We start from the raw sequence: 16103 nt of genomic DNA on the forward strand, positions 1-16103 counted from the left end.
CCGTCCAGAGGCTGCCCTCTCCTGGGAAAGTGCAGACAGAGCTCCCAGCTCCTGGGGACCTTGACATGAATGAGGAAGAGAGCGCCGGCGGATCCGGGGTCCTGGGGACTTGACAGACAGAAAAATACTTCCTCCACCTCCATCCCCAGGTCACTCCCAAGCACGCCCAAAGCTGCTCTCCAGAAAAACCACACCAGTGCCACGCAGGCCAGCAGAGTGAGTGTGTGTGTGACCGGGAGGATGACTCACAGCCCAGCCCCCCAGGTGAGGGTGCCCTCCTCACCCCCCACAGAAAGGCTCTGGACTCCTCCTGGCGGCGGGGAGGCGGGGCCCTGACAGGTGAGGGTGCCGTGAACACGTGCTCTCCATCCCCGTCCATCCCAGAGGTGGCCTTCCGGCTGCACCATGACGGGGTACGCCTGACATGTTAGAAGTGAGCGGGATAGGAGTGGAGAGGGGCTGCTCATCTGCTGCTGGACGGGCAGGGCCAGGGAGGTGGACACGAGGCCGGGGCGCAGGACCCCGCTCCCCAGGAAGCCCGGGCGGTGCGGCTCCCCCCTGACCCCCCCAGCCCCTTCCTTCTCGGGGCCTCGGCCTGCGGGTGGGGTGGGGGCCGGTGGGGTGGGGGCCGGCCGGGCTTGGACACGGATGTGCAGGAAGGAGCGCGGCTCCAGGCGGCGCGGAGCTCGGAGCCCGTTCCCGCTCGCTCAGCCCTGCGCCCCGCGCTGCAGGAGGCGGCCCCCGAGGGTCGCGGCCCCGCCGCCCAGAGGCCGCCCGCCCCGCCCCGCCCCGCCGCCCGGGCGCCCCGCCCCGCCCCGCCCCGCCCCGCCGCCCGCCCGCATCCCCGCCGCCCGGAGCCGCCGCCATGGGCCGGTCCCGGCCGGACGAGCGCGGGCCCCCCAGCCCCGGCCCCGCCGCGCCCCCCGCGCCCCCCGCGCCCCCGCCGCGCTGCGCCCGCGCCCTGGCGCTGCTCGGGGCCCTGCTCGCCGCCGCCGCCGCGGCCGCCGCCGCCCGGGCCTTTGCCCGCTACACCGAGGCCCAGGCGGCCGCGCGGCAGGTCCGGCGGCGGGAGGGGCGCGGGGGCGCGGGCACCGGAGACGAGGCGGGGGGTGGGGGGGCGCGGGGCGGCGGGACTCGCAGAGGGTCCGGGCCGGCCGGGCGGGGGCGGGGAGCCCGCGGGAGGGGCGCTGGGCGGGGGCGGGCGGGCGGCCGGAGGGGGACGGGCGGGGGGGGGGGGGGGGCGGGCCGCGGGGCGGGGTGAACGGCCTGGAAGAGGGTCCCGGTGGGGCGCCTGGGGAGGCGGGTGGGGAGGGGCGGCAGGCGGGGCGCCCCGGGACGCGGCGGAGGGAAGCGGGAATCTGAGCGTCTGGGGGCGGGCGCACGGGGACAGCGGGGCGGGAGCAGGGCGGACGCAGTGGGGGGGTGGGGGGGGCAGGACGAAGGGATGGGGACGCGGCGCCCGAGTGGGTGAGGCGGGAGCAGAGCGGGGACCAGAGGAGGGGAAGGGGGGGGGGGTCGGGGGGCATTTAGACAGAGGACCTGGGGTGTGGAGCCCCGGGCTGGTGTCCGGCCGGTGCCCACCCGCCCTCCCCCGCAGGAGTCGGCGCTGAAGGCCCTGGGGACCGAAGGCCTCTTTCTCTTCTCCTCCTTGGACACCGACCGCGATCTGTACCTCAGCCCCGAGGAGTTCGGGCCCCTCGCCGAGAAGCTGACAGGTACCGGGCGGGCGGGAGGGGAGCCATGAGGAGGGAGCCAGGCACCCCCCTGCCCTGGCTGCGGTCTGCTCAGCCCCGGACCACCCGAAGCAGAGGGAGATGTGGGCCCTGGCAGCGCCCGTCACCCTGGCCCTGACACCTTCAGCCGCTGGTCGGGGCAAGCTGCTTGCTCACACTCACACACTCACACTCACACACACACACTCATACATTCACACACTCACACACACACACTCACACACACACGCTCACTCACATACACACTCACATACACACACACTCACACACACACACTCACACACACACACTCACACTCACATACTCACACACACACACTCACACACACACTCACACACTCACACTCACACACACACTCACACACACACTCACACTCACACACTCACACACACACTCACACACACACTCACACTCACACACTCACACACACACACTCACACACACACACTCACACACACACTCACACACACACACTCACACACACACTCACACACACACTCACACACACACTCACACACACTCACACACACACTCACACACACACACTCACACACGCGCACTCACATACACACACACATACACATACGCACTCACATACACACACACACACATACACACACACTCACACACACATACGCACACACACACTCACACACACTCACTCACACACACACTCACATACGCACACACTCACACACACTCACACACACACACAGTCACACACACACTCACACACACACACGCACTCACATACACTCACACACTCACACACACACTCACACACACGCACTCACATACACACACACTCACACACACACACACACACACACACTCACACACACACACACACACACACACACTCACACACCCACATGCACTCCAGTCTGTACTCCTCACTGCGAATTCCTAGCTAGCATCCCCTGGCCACTTCCTCGGGGCCAACATGGCTTCAAGCACCTCATGTGAGCTCTCTCTTACCCTTTGCAGTGCCCTGTGAGGCTGACACCGTCACATCCCCAGGGGTACAGGTTGGGAGCCTGGGGCACAGGGAGGCTCACTGGCCTGCCCAAGCTGGAAGGCGCAGAGCCAGGGACATCGGCTCCAGGTCCTGCCCCAGCTCACAGATTTCAGGATTAGGGAGAGTATCAGCCAGTGGCTGGTGAGCAGTAGATAGGCCATAGGAGCTATTCTGATTATTTTACTGAACATTAAAACTCTTAGGTGCTGCCAGATGCCTGTCCCATCTCGCTACCCATTTTTGCCTGGCTGTGACCAGTGGTTGTTGGGTTTTTGTTATTGTGTTTTGCAAAGATGAAGACCTGAAACATCTAATCTATATACATAGAAGCCTTCGCGACCGAATGACCAACGACCGGTTGCTATGATGCGCACTGACTACCAGGGGGCAGATGCTCAATGCAAGAGCTGCCCCCTGTTGGTCAGTGAGCTCCCACAGCCAATCTCCCACGGTCCCTCCCCCACAGCTGGCTGGCCCCAGGGGTCCTGATTGGGACTGGGCAACACCCCGATGGGCCCGATTGCCGGCCAGGCCAAGGGACCCCACGCATGCATGAATTCATGTACCAGGCTTCTAGTGAATTATAAAATGCTCTCTCACCACCACCCCAACCTCTGTGTCCATTTCTGGTGACATTTCTTGAACTTACGATCTTGGGCACCTACTTGTTACCCAAGTGGCCCAGTGTAAGGAGGTCAATTGATGGGAAAGGCAAGAGCGATGCCAGCTGCTCTCCGGCGAGTAGGCACCAAAGCCCGTGGTGAGCTTTCTGGGTCCCGGGGGCTGTGGTCACTGCCAGAGGAGAAGCGTCGGAGGAGAACTGCTAATTCGCGGGGCAGACGTGGGCCAGTGTCTTCGTGACAGTCAGTTCTGTGGTAAAAGCAGACGGCGGGTATGCGGGTCGGCCCCCTGCGGATTGGCTCCAACCTCTTAATTCTGCACGCAGCCACACGGCCACCTCCTCGTCCTTTTTTATGGCCAGTGAGCAAGAGCAATGACATGCTGGCCAAACCAATTTTTTTTCAAATGAATCCCCTTACCTCTGAGGCCACCGTGAGTGCAAAACTGGACCAAGTTTTGGGAAAACGAAATTAAAACAAAAACAAAAACACGAAACACCAACTCTAAGCAGTGACAAGGGGCCAACAGTCTCTCTAGTTGGTACATTTATGAGTGTTTAATTTTCTGCTTTATACCTTAAAAGTTTTACAAGCTGTCTAGAATGAGCAACTGTTACTTATAAGTCAGGAAATAAAACTTTTTATTAAAAAACGAAAGGGCCATAAAATGCTGGGCCTTATTATTAATAATAATCTGGGACAACAGTAAAATAAGCAAGAGACTAATAACCCTGCTCATTCCTACTGTCCCCGCCTCTGAGGTCCCCAGATTGCCAGTTTTCGGGAAGATTTGCCGCATGGACTTACAAATGCAGAAATAGCAGTGATTCTGTAGGACGGGGATTTGCATGGGGAGCCCTGGGAGTGCCAATTAAAGAGCAGTTTGCTGATTCCAGCCCCTTCGGATTCCTGCTCAGTAGGTCCGAGATGGGCCCTGGGCACCTGTAAGTGTAGAAGGCATCCTGGGGATTCTGATGATCCTGGTTAAGAACTGCTTCGAACGCACCCATGCAGTCTGTCAGCAGATGCCGGCACGGCCCCTCCCAGGATCCTGCCCTGGGAGAGCAGGTGTGACAGCCCCCCCGCTGCTTTATTCCACTCTGTGTCCTGGGGCCCTGCCCTTCTATTTGTCACCTCCTTTGAAATAGGCTTCCGTTCTCCCTTAAACCTCCATCATGACTCCTTCTACACTTGGAAGGTTACAGACTTAGTCGGCCCATCTCTGAGCAGGAAGAGATCTGGGAAATCAAGGCCAGCCACCGCCAGTCCAGCCAGCCCTCTTCAAACAAACGTGGAAATGATGCTACCCAGGGAATCAGGGGGAAGCGAGCCTCCTCACTGCCAGACCAGTGCTCCTTCTATGACACCGAAGTTGGCCTGATTCTGTTTCTTTGAGGAAACTGAGCTCTGAGATCTTAACTTCCCAAAAGAGGGTCGTGGTTAATCGTGGGTGTGGAGTGAAACAGGCCTGGGTTTGAATCCTGACTCTCCCACTACCTCGCTGTGTGACTTTGAAGAAGTGATATCACCTCTCTGAGCCTCCAGTTTCTCAATCATAAAATAGGAGTTGGTAGTAACGGTATCTGCCTCACAGGGCGACTCTGAAACTAAAATGTGACACATGTTGGTTCTTACTTGGGCGATTGTTAACTGTTACCCCCCAGCTCCAGGCCTAGTTCCCTTAGTCACTGGCCAGAGTGGATGCCTACGGGCAGGGCCTCTCCATCTGTGTCTTGTAGGGTCAACTCCTACAGCCAGCTACGAGGAGGAGGAGCTGCCCCCTGACCCCAGCGAGGAGACACTCACCATAGAAGCCCGATTCCAGCCTCTGCTCCCGGAGTCCATGACCAAGAGCAAAGATGGGTTCCTCGGGGTGAGTTGGAGTGGGGCAAGGGGTCCCCACAGGTGGGGCCTTAGATAGCAGGGCCATCTGTGTGCACTCGCCACCTGGGAATGGGGCTGTGTTCATCTCTCCTTCTCTTTCCATCTGCCTTTATCAGCTGCCCTCTGTGCAGCTGTGCCAGGCCCTGGGGGTCCAGAAACGGGTGTGATGCCATCCCTGTGGTCCAGGCACACAGCCTGGTGGGGGAGGCAGGAGGGATAAGCGTGAGCCTGGAACCCAGGTGGGGATCTGGGACGGCTTCCTGGGGCAGTGACACCTGACAGGATGCGGGAGGAGGAGGGTTGGCCAGGTGAGGCAGGGGCAGGAAGGACCTGGTTGGAGGACACAGCGAGTGCACTAGAGATTGTGGGTGCAGCCGCCTCACTAGATCATTGCTTTCTGCAGGGCGGTCTTTTCCCCGCAGGCGGTGCTTGCTGAGGGCCAGGCCTGTGTCCTCCACGTTTGCACCCCATCCCCAGACCCCTAGCACGATGCCCTGCACCTGACAGGTGCTCTGTTGAACTCTCATGACTCAGACCTGAGGTTCTACCCCTGGCAGGGGTGGTGGGTTGGGCAGGATGCCTGACAAACGCTTTGCTGACCAGCCCCGCTCGGGCCCGAGGCCCTGTGGACAAGGTCCAAGCCCATGATGGGACCTAAACATCCCGGATGAGAACCCTGGGAGCAGGTGATGGATGAAGGACAGCCTGGAGGCTGTGGGTGGGAAGGCGCAGGGCGGGGAGGCGCAGGGCGTGGCCACTAATGGGAAGTGACCGGGAGGATGACTCAGGCTTCTGGCTGGTGGCCAGGTGGATGGTGGCCGTTAGTCCCATGGACCAGAGGAAGGAAGCAGGTCTGGTGGAGACAGAATGGGGGCAGTTTGGACAGATTGAGGTTGAGGCACTTCGGGGATGTCAGGGGGGAGTCCAGTAAGTGGTTTGAAGCACAGGTTTGACCTTCCATGCCAAGTTCTGGGTGGAGATGGGTTTGGTGGTGATGAGCCTAGATTTGGGTTGAAGCTAAATGAGCAAATGACTCCCCTGCAGAGCAGTGAGAACCTGCACTTATGGGGGAGATGGGCGAGGAGCAGCACCCCAGCCCGCCCCGCTCGCAGAGTTAGCCCCTTTGGCAGGCAGCTCCCCTACAGGGCTTGCCAGCCAGTGAGCGGGACCCTGTGAGCAGGACCCAACGGGCGGGCAATGCCTGACCCTGCACAGCCAGTGCTGCTGTGAGGACCTGCCTGTCCGTCTCCCTCACTGGGAGCTCCCTGCCCCTCTCTTCCCAGTTCCGCTTCTCTCTGAGCCTGTGCCCCCACCCACCACCATCGCCATCGAGGTGGGGACAGGAAAGGGATCTGCTGCTGTCAAAGACAGAAGCAGCGCCTGACTGGTTTGGCTCAGTGGTTAGAGCGTCAGCCTGAGGACTGAAGGGTCCCAGGTTCGATTCCGGTCAAGGGCATGAACCTTGGTTGCGGGCACATCCCCAGTGGGGAGTGTGCAGGAGACAACTGATCAATGTTTCTCTCATCGATGTTTCTAACTCTATCCCTCTCCCTTCCTCTCTGTAAAAAATCAATAAAATATATATTTTTTTAAAAAAAAAGACAGAGGCAGCTTCCTGGTGGCTGAGTGTCCCAGGGGAGCCAGGCACTCACTGTCGTGGGCTGAGGCCTCGGTGGGAAGGGACAGCCCCCTGGAGCCCAGGGCAGGGAGGAGCAGCCAAAGCGGGTACTCGTCAGGGGGCCTGCATGCTCCACTCCAGGCCGGTGTGCGGACTGGCCTGCAGTCTCTGGCCCTCATTCTTGCTGCCTGTCGGCCCATCAGATAGAAGTGAGCCGGGTACCCAGCCAGGGTGGCCCAGGGCACTCTCTGGGGGGTGGCCTTTCCTCCCCCAAAAGGCGGTGACTGCCTCTCTCCCAGACTTGGCTCCAAACCCAAACTCTGACCTTCGCCTCCTCCACGCATGGGACAGGGACCCCAAAGTCATGGTGCCCGTGCCCCAGAACTTCGGCTTTCCCGCCCCAGGTCTCCCGCCTGGCCCTGTCTGGCCTCCGCAACTGGACAACCGCAGCCTCGCCGCGTGCACAGTTTGCCGCCCGCCACTTCCGGCCCTTCCTCCCCCCGCGGGGCCAGGCGGAGCTGGGCGAGCCCTGGTGGGTCATCCCCAGTGAGCTGAACGTCTTCACCGGCTATCTGTCCAACAACCGCTTCTACCCGCCGCCACCCAAGGGAAAGGAGGTGAGGGGAGCCCTGGGCCCTGCACCCGCCCAGTCTGCACCAGACCTTGTGCCAGGCCTACCCCCTGCTGTCCACCTCCCTCCGGACCCACCTCCACCCTGAACCCCAGGCCTGCAGGGCCCACAGCCACCGGGTCCCGCTGCGCTGCCCTAGGTCATCATCCACCGGCTGCTGAGCATGTTCCACCCGCGGCCCTTCGTGAAGACCCGCTTTGCCCCGCAGGGGGCAGTGGCCTGCGTGACAGCGGTCAGCGACTTCTACTACACCGTGATGTTCCGGTGAGCGGCCCTCGCAGCCCCCCTTCCCTCCCTCTCGGGACCTGGGCTCCGGCCGCACAGGGGCTCAGCACGCGGAAGGCAGGCCTGGCTCAGAGCCCCCCGCCCCCACTTAGCACCCTGGGTCTTGGGCCCTCTGAGCCTCAGCTTCCTCCTGTGAGGAGGAGGGAGGTGGTGACCTCCTCCCAGGAGGAAAGTGCGCAGAGCGCGCGTAGCACAGGGCTGGGGCTGTGGTTGTCACCCACACCGAAGAGGGGTGTATGGAGCTGTGACCCCGTCACACACACAGACCGTGTGAGCTCAGAGGAGGGTCAGGCAAGGCTTCCGAAGGCAGCATGTGAACCGGGCCCTGGGGATGGGCGGTGCTTGGAGACCCGTGCCTTCTCCCTGCCCCACACTCTCCTGGCCCCCTGCCCAGCCCTGTCCCCAGCACAGAGCCTGGGTCCCCGGCTTTGGGGCAGCTGTGGGAGGCCTGCTCCTTCCCCCCAGGATCCACGCCGAGTTCCAGCTCAGTGAGCCGCCCGACTTCCCCTTCTGGTTCTCGCCCGGCCAGTTCACCGGCCACATCGTCCTCTCCAAAGATGCCACCCACGTGCGTGACTTCCGGCTCTTCGTGCCCAACCACAGGTGGGAACGTGGGCCCAAGCCTCCAGCTCCAGGGTTGGAAGCAGGTGCCCAGAGGCCCCCTCAGTCTCTGCCCCTTTGCTCCCGGAGCCCCCTCTCTTGGGAGGGACCTGGAGCTGACCCAGAAGAGGCAGCTTGAGGAGGGTCATTTCATCACTTGACAAGCATGTCCCAGGTGCTGCATGGGCCTGGCCCACCAACTCTGTGCCCAGGACCCAGTGCAGCTGGAGCCGCCCCACCCTCATAATGCTGACCATAACCACAGCCTCTCTGACCACCCTCGGGGAGGCCAGCAGGTGGGCAGGGGCTCGGCTGGTTGAGGTCTAGAGGCTTCTCAGAGAAAGGGGCATCTAAGCAGAGACCCGGGGGGTAAGGAGGGTTTATGCAGGCAGAGGGAACAGCACAGGCAAAGGCCTGAGGACAGCAGGCCTCACTGCTAGTAGTTGTCACCACCAGGTCTCAGGGGGCTCCTGGGATGGCTCTGTGCCAGCCACTGCCAACCTGCCCAACTGGCTCAGGGTCACCCTCTTGTCGGGGGGGGGGGGGGGCAGGGGACCTGGAGACCCGGGTTTCAGGTCTTCCCTGATTCCCAAGTGGCTGCTTAGTGACTGTACAGGGACAGAATGTGGGCTGGGAGCAGGGAGGCCAGAGTTCAGTTTCAGCCGTGACACCAGCGGACTTCATGTCTGTGGGCAAGGCCCTGGCCCTCTTCAGGTCCCTCGTTCTCTCGACAGGAGGCTGGCAGGGTGAGGGGTGGTCAGGATAACCCGGGAAGAGAAAGTGGCCCCAAGGAGCAGAGTGGCTACCTCGCACTCCTTTTACCCTCCTCCTGCCGCTCAGCACTGTGTTCCACCCCAGGCTGAAGGTGGGGGCCCTGACTGGATGAAACAGAAGGAGGGGAGCGAATGACCCGGCCCAGGGACTGCTGGCCCCTTCCGAGGGCACCCAGCTCACTGTGCCCAAAGTGGTTGGTTGTCAGTCCTCGGGCGCCCCCATGTGGCAGACCTGCAGGTGGCACCTGGTCAGGCCAGACCTCCTGCTGGAGGCTGTGCCAGGTTTTCACTCCACTCCGCTGTGTCTGAGGGATGCACTGGTGACCTCTGCCTGGAGGGGTCGAGGGCAATACAAGAGTCACGGATGGGAAAGCCCTTGGTGAACGGTGAAGGCTGGGCCACTGGAGGGGGTGGGGTTGCCGTCTTAGGAAGAGCAGCCCAGGGAGAGGAAAGGGCCCCGGCTCTGCAGTCCGGGTCCCAGCAGCGCTGAGCCCTGGGTTCAGCTTGCCACGCCTCAGGGTCCTCATCTGTAAAACGGGCACAGCTGTGTGCTTCCAGCAACATGCTGTCTGGCATGTGGTTCGTGGGCCTGGCTAACAGTGCTCTGGCCACCCTCTCACCCGTCCCCAGGTCTCTGAATGTGGACATGGAGTGGCTGTATGGGGCCAGTGAGAACAGCAATATGGAGGTGGACATCGGCTACATACCCCAGGTGAGCGCACACCCGGTCCCTACCCGGCTAGGAAGGCAGGGCTCCTCTGCAAGGCTCTGTCGCAGGGCCTCTCAGCCTGGCTGCAGGGGGTGCCCAGCTGGCGAGGAGCCTCAGGGCGGTGCAGGGTGGAGGGCGGAGCTCCTGGCATCTGTTTCTGCACACAGAACCCAGCATCCGCCACAGCCCTCAGGCAGCTTCACGCAGTGAAGGAGCCCGGGCTGGACACGGGCCTGGGTTCACTACCCAGGCCCCCCTTCCCTGGGCCTCCGTTTCCCTGCCTCTGCAGTGAATGGGGTACCTTTGAGGGCCTCTCGGGTCCCCGTGAGGATCCTTTCCCATCTCTGAGACGTCCCTCACTGAGGCCATCCCTCACTGACCTCCGGCCTAGATGGAGCTGGAGGCCACAGGCCCCTCAGTACCCTCCGTGATCATGGATGAGGATGGCAACATGATTGACAGCCGCCTGCCCTCGGGGGAGCCCCTCCAGTTTGTGTTTGAGGAGATCCGGTGGCAGCAGGAGCTGAGCTGGGAGGAGGCTGCCCGGCGCCTGGAGGTGGCCATGTACCCCTTCAAGAAGGTGAGGCTGGGCATGCGTGAGGGCCGGGCTGGAGCTGTGGGAGCAGCAGGTGGGCACAGGCCACTGGGCTATGTGTAGGGCTTGCTACTTGGGCTTTCTCTCTGCAGGGCCCAGTGGTGCCCGGGGAGCCTCCCTTTGCCATTCAGAGCTTGGAGGAGGTATCCCCCATCTCAGCAGCACCCCTTCACACACACACACACGCACACGCACACGATACATGCATATACACACATACACATTACACACTCCGCACCTGAATGGGACCCTGGCTGCACACAGTAGCTTCTCTCTCGGCTTGGCCCAGGTCACCTACCTGCCATTCACCGAGGCCTTCGACCAAGCCAAGGCCAAGAACAAGCTGGTGCACTCGATCCTGCTGTGGGGGGCCCTGGACGACCAGTCCTGCTGAGGTGAGTGAGAGAGACCTGGCCATGCCCAGGGGGGGACAGGAGAAACTTCACACTTTGTGGGGTGCAGGAGGCTAAGACCTTGGGCCTCCCCTGTAGGAGCATGAGGGGACTGCAGGGGCAGGGGCAGGGGGTGAGGGCTTGGGAGGTTTCTGTGCTGAGCTCAGAGGAAGCTGCTGGATACAAGCTGAGCCCAGCTCAGCCATTTTCAGCTCAGAACCCTGGGCCAAGTGACTTCTCCCTGAGCCTCCGTTTTCTCAGCAGTCAAGGAGGGAAACACACTTACCGCCCGGAGTTATGAGAAATGGCCATGAACGTGCCTGTGCTTGGCACCGTGTGCACACACGTGAGATAACAAGAACAGTGCCAGAGGCAGGGCATGCATTCGCTTATGCAGAGCATTCACTGAAGGCCTCCTGGGCGCCAGATTCTTTGGGTGTCACCCAGTGGGTGACGATGAGTAAAACGACGAGCCTGTCCTCGCCCAGTCAATCAGCAAACATCCTGGGGGCCTCCTGGCCCCGCCCTAGGCTGGGTGCTGGGGGCCGTGCCGTGAGGAAGTCAGAGTGGTCCTTGTCCTCGGGGCCTGCACAGTGTAGAGCGGGAGGCAGACGCTGAGCGAATAAGTACAAGGCTGGTGATCGTGACACAGGCAGGCCCCGGGGGCATGCGGGTGTGTAACTGGGGCGCCAGGGGGGGCATTTTAGAGAGAGTGACATTTAAGAGGAGATCTGAAGGATGAGTAGGAGTTTGTCAAGTGACAGGAGGAAGAGATTTCAGTGGAAGAACAGTCTGTGCAAAGGCCTGGGGCACAGTTTTGTGGATTTGGGACCACACGTCCCTCGGTGGGGCTCACCCTAAGTCTCAGCCCAGATGCCAGGATGTTCTCGAGGTTACAGCTGCCATTTATTCAGCACCTACAGACTCTGTTATTTCACCCGATGCATAGTCCATGAGGTTATTTGCTGATGGAAGCCCAGTGAGGCGTGGGGTGGCCTCACTCTCCCGGCCTGGCCTCTCCCTGCACAGGTTCCGGGCGGACTCTCCGGGAGACGGTCCTGGAAAGTTCGCCCGTCCTTGCGCTCCTCAACGAGAGCTTCATTAGCACCTGGTCCCTGGTGAAGGAGCTGGAGGACCTGCGAGTGAGTGGAGGGTGGGTGGGAACAGCCTCTTGGGAGCCCCTAGGACCATGCCGGGGGCCAAGGCCTCAAGAGCGTGCCCCACTGTCCCCACAGAACAACCGGGAGAACCCCTCCCACAAGAAGCTGGCAGACCTGCACCTGGAGAAGTACAGCTTCCCCGTGGAGATGATGATCTGCCTGCCCAATGGCACCGTGGTAGGTCACCCCACCTCCACCAGCCCAGGCCTGGCACTGTGGCGAGAGGAAGCAGCTAGCCAGGGGCACAGGCTCACAGACCTCATCAGGCTTTGGCCTGGCTCCACCACTTCCTAGCTGGGCTCTTAGCCAGCCTGAGCCTCAGTGGTCATATCTATAAAATGGGGATCCTGATGCCCAGTCTGCCTGCCTTGTGCAGGGGTCAGGACGCTCCTATGGGAAGGGGGACCCCAACAGCACCTAGGGGTCCGGGAAGCCGTAGGCACAGTGTAGCAGCAGCGTGGAAAGGACCATGGCCTGGAGGGAAGGCTCACCTGGACCACTGCTGTCAGCCCTGGGATGGAAGGAGGAGGGACAGGCCAGGCCTTGTGACAGGTAGAGAGGACCAGGGACCCCCACCCCACCCCAGGCCCAGCCAAACATCAGCACCCTACCTCTCCCTGAGGGCCCGTCACAAGCACCCAAGCGCATCCTGTAGTTGGATTCTCACAGCAGCTCTGGGAGCTGGATGCTTACAAACACCCACTTTACAATCAAGGAATGCGAGCCTCAGAAGGTCCAGAGATTTGGAGACAGTTGCACAAGTAAGAAGTGTAGCTGGGCCCTGGCCGGGTGGCTTAGCTGGTTGGAGCACCGTCCCGTACACCCAAAGGCTGCAGGTTCAGTTCCAGGCCAGGGCACATGCCTGGGTTTTGGGTCCAGTCCCTGCTCGGAGTGCGTATGGGCAGGTATAGGAAGCAACTGATCAATGTTTCTCTCTCACATCGATGTTTCTCTCTCCCTCCCTCTCTCTAAGAAAAAGAAAAAGGAAAAAAAAAACCATATCCTCGGGTGAGAATTAAAACATAAAAAAGGAAAGCAGTGCAGCTGGCTTTGAAGTGAGGTCTGCCTGGGCCTCGGCGTCTCCTGCCCTTCCTGGCAGAGGGGAGCAGAGTTCAGGGTCACGGGAGCAGAGAAGGGGTGGGGCGAGGGACAGGTGAATCGAGGGGCATTAGGTTTCCTGCTAGTGGACGAGGTGTGTGAGCTCTGTGGTCGGAGGCCCCGTGTGAGCAGAGGCAGGAGAGGGAGGCAGCGGGCCGCGGGGTCGGTTCCGACAGGGTTCTGGCTGCCGCCCGCCTCAGCGAGGGCAGGTGAGGCCTGGGAGTGGCCACTTCTCCCACGAGAGGCCGAGCAGACGGAGCGGGGGCTCTGAGCCTGGGGGGCCCCGCACCTCACCCAGCCTTTCTCCCAGGTCCACCACATCAACGCCAACCACTTCTTGGACATCACCTCCTTGAGGCCAGAGGACGTGGAGAACAACGCCTTCAGCTTCGCGTCCACCTTTGAAGACCCGTCCACGGCCACCTACCTGCAGTTCCTGAAGGAGGGCCTCCAGCGCGGCCTGCCCCTCCTCCAGCCCTAGTGTGCCGCCCCGGGGCCCTGAGAAGGGGCTGGGCAGGAGCTGGGAAGAAAGGCCGCCAGCAAGGAGGGCCACATTTAAGCTCAGGCATCCCCACCCCACCCCTCCCAGGATGCCTGTGAGGTCAGAGGCCAACTCAGGTGGCTGTCCTCGCTTCGCATCCATTTGGGGGGATTTGGCAAGGAGCGCCTGGGCTGGCCTGTGGGTGAACCTCTGGCTCCAGCTGCCACCATCGGCCCTTTACTACCCACCTGGCTCCAGAAGCTGCTTGGGACCCCCCAAAACGGAGCCTGGGGCCATTTCCCTAGACCTCACCCTCTCGGACACACTGTCCAGGCCCTTGTGGGGTGAAGAATAGGGAGCAGTGGGCCACCCCGTTTACCCTACTGTCACCACTTCCCAAAAGGAACATCAAGAAGCCCTGGCGTGGGGTGGGGTGCCAGAGAAGTGCTCCTGTTTTTGTCCGGAGCCTTCTTCCTGGCCACAGCCCTGGCTGCCCTCCTGTGCCCGCTCCCCAGGGGGTCAGGCTCCCAAGAGACAGCCATCTGGAGGCTCTGGGCAGAACCCTCCTTCAGAAGCAGAAACCATACAGCACCCCAGGCCTTGGCTCGCCAGACCAGTGTAGTCTATTCGACTTAATGAGAGGACCCCAAACCTGTTTGGGGACTTGCTGGAGGCCAGCTGCCCTTAGGAAGGGGGCCCCTGAGGCCCAGACCCAAGGCACCACCCCGCCCACCTTAGCACAGGGTTGCAGGAGCACTGTTGGAACCAGAGCCCTGGTGTTGCTTTCTGCCCCTGAGACCTCAGTTCCACGGGGTGTAGCCCAGCCAAGGAGCAGCCGGCTGTCCGGCTGTCAGGGCAGCCCAGACCAGCTTGTCCGCCCTTGGACGGGTGTTGACACTCCTTGGCCAAGCTTGGGGCCTCAGTTCGCATCCCAAGCCACTGACCACGGCCAGTCTCTCTTTTATACACGCAGGAAAGTGTTTTTACATGAACTTTCTCACCATTTGTAGGTATTTTTTATAACCCCGCGCTAAGGAGAAGGAAGGGGCAAGGCTTCCTCAGCAGCTGCGCATGATGGCTGGGTCTGAAATCCTAGAAGGGCCCAGCTTGATGTCCCTGCAGTTGCCCCGGTGGGAAGAAACAGTCCTCTTTCCCTTCTCTTCTAGTTTTTTAAAAACAGTCAGAGGGTCTGACTGCCCCTGGTGGGGCACCAAGACAGCACCTACCACATCCAGGAAAGACAGCTAGAGTGGATTTGCACCCTTGCTCTCCACTCAGCCCATGAGGGCCCAGGCCTTTCACTAAGGCCTTGCAGCCAAGCCTGCTCCCCACCCTAAACCAGGAAGAGGAAGGCAGGCAGGCGCTTCCCCAGACACAGCCCCAGGCCTTCTCTAGCTGAGGCACTTTGTTAAGATTACATGTCTTTTCTCATGGAATCCTCACAGCAAGCCTGTGAGGTGGATATCAATTGTTCCCGTTTTGCAGATGAAGAAACCGAGTCTCAGGAAAACAGACTGACTTGCCCAGAGTCGCTCAGTGGCGGAGTTGAGATTCAGCCTGAGTCTTGATTGAAGGGTGTTTTGCACCCTTACCACGCCCCTGCCTGTTTTCACCGAGGTGAAAAAGAAAGCCTTTCAAAACAAAACGTCTCATTCCCTTCTGATCTCTAGACCAAATGAGGCATGCGTTAGCGAGCTCAGCCAAGTTCATGTCCTCTGGGAGGCACTCTTCCAAGCCCTTCACAGGGAGGGACGACCCGAAACCTTTCCCAGTGCTTCCAAGCACGGGAGGCAGTAAGGTACTGATTGTTCGGGCTTTCGGCACCCTCCTCAGATGCTTCTGCCTGACCCCCATGTGCCTCGAAGCTCATAGCGGGGGAGGGCCCCCAGCTGCCCTCTTGCCATACCTCTGCCACTTTCCTCCCTGTCCCCAACATGTCCTGTAATAAAATTGGAGATACGAGGGTGGTTTGAAGTGCCTCTCCTTTGAGTGGAATGTTAACAGTTCCGTTTTGTCCTTGGTATGCCTTGTGGGATTGGCTGGCCAGCAGGGTAGGGAACGCTGCTGGAATGCCTTTGGATCTATCTTACCTGTCACCATGGGCTTGAGTGACTTTGTGAAAATAATATTGTGATGGACCTCCAGTGGAACTTACTATATTTAGAATCTGATGCTGTGTTTATAAAGTTAAACCCATTGTCTTAAAAGCACAGCTCAAGACAGGCACTAGGTAATTTATTTTTTGAGGGAGTGCACTTCAGAAAAAAAACTATTAAAAAAAAGTGAAACAGAAGGGGGAAAGGACAAACGCTGGGCAGGGATAGAGTCGAAGCCTGGCCTTGGCCTGCTCACAGGGGAAGGCTCTGGAGCATAAACCACACCACAGAACTGAACCAGCTTTTTGTAACCTATGTCGGTCAGTCATTGGCTGGGAGGGTGGGGGGTGGAGTAACTTCCCAGGATGGGGCCTCCATTCTCCCTCCTGCAAGGGCAATTTTCCAGAAAA

The 16103-nt window shown here is 60.5% G+C and overlaps 1 protein-coding gene across 3 annotated transcripts; it reads left to right on the top strand.

The window, feature by feature from the left end:
• Positions 1–865: 865 nt before the first annotated feature.
• On the top strand, positions 866–15561 carry SELENON (selenoprotein N). Of its 3 annotated transcripts, none has more exons than XM_036347115.1 (12): positions 866–1057; positions 1598–1715; positions 5111–5244; positions 7278–7490; positions 7644–7768; positions 8255–8392; positions 9793–9874; positions 10263–10451; positions 10756–10861; positions 11888–12000; positions 12094–12195; positions 13427–15561. In XM_036347115.1, exons 1-12 carry the CDS (start codon positions 866–868, stop codon positions 13595–13597), a joined length of 1683 nt encoding a protein of 560 aa, XP_036203008.1. In that variant the 3' UTR covers positions 13598–15561. The 3 variants fall into 3 exon arrangements, with proteins under 3 accessions (XP_036203008.1, XP_036203009.1, XP_036203010.1); XM_036347116.1 differs by having other exon boundaries at positions 7713–7768; XM_036347117.1 differs by lacking the exon at positions 11888–12000.
• The last annotated feature ends 542 nt before the right edge of the window (positions 15562–16103 follow it).

Source organism: Myotis myotis, unplaced genomic scaffold (genome assembly GCF_014108235.1).
Source record: "Myotis myotis isolate mMyoMyo1 unplaced genomic scaffold, mMyoMyo1.p scaffold_m19_p_2, whole genome shotgun sequence".
Classification (NCBI taxonomy): domain Eukaryota; kingdom Metazoa; phylum Chordata; class Mammalia; order Chiroptera; family Vespertilionidae; genus Myotis; species Myotis myotis.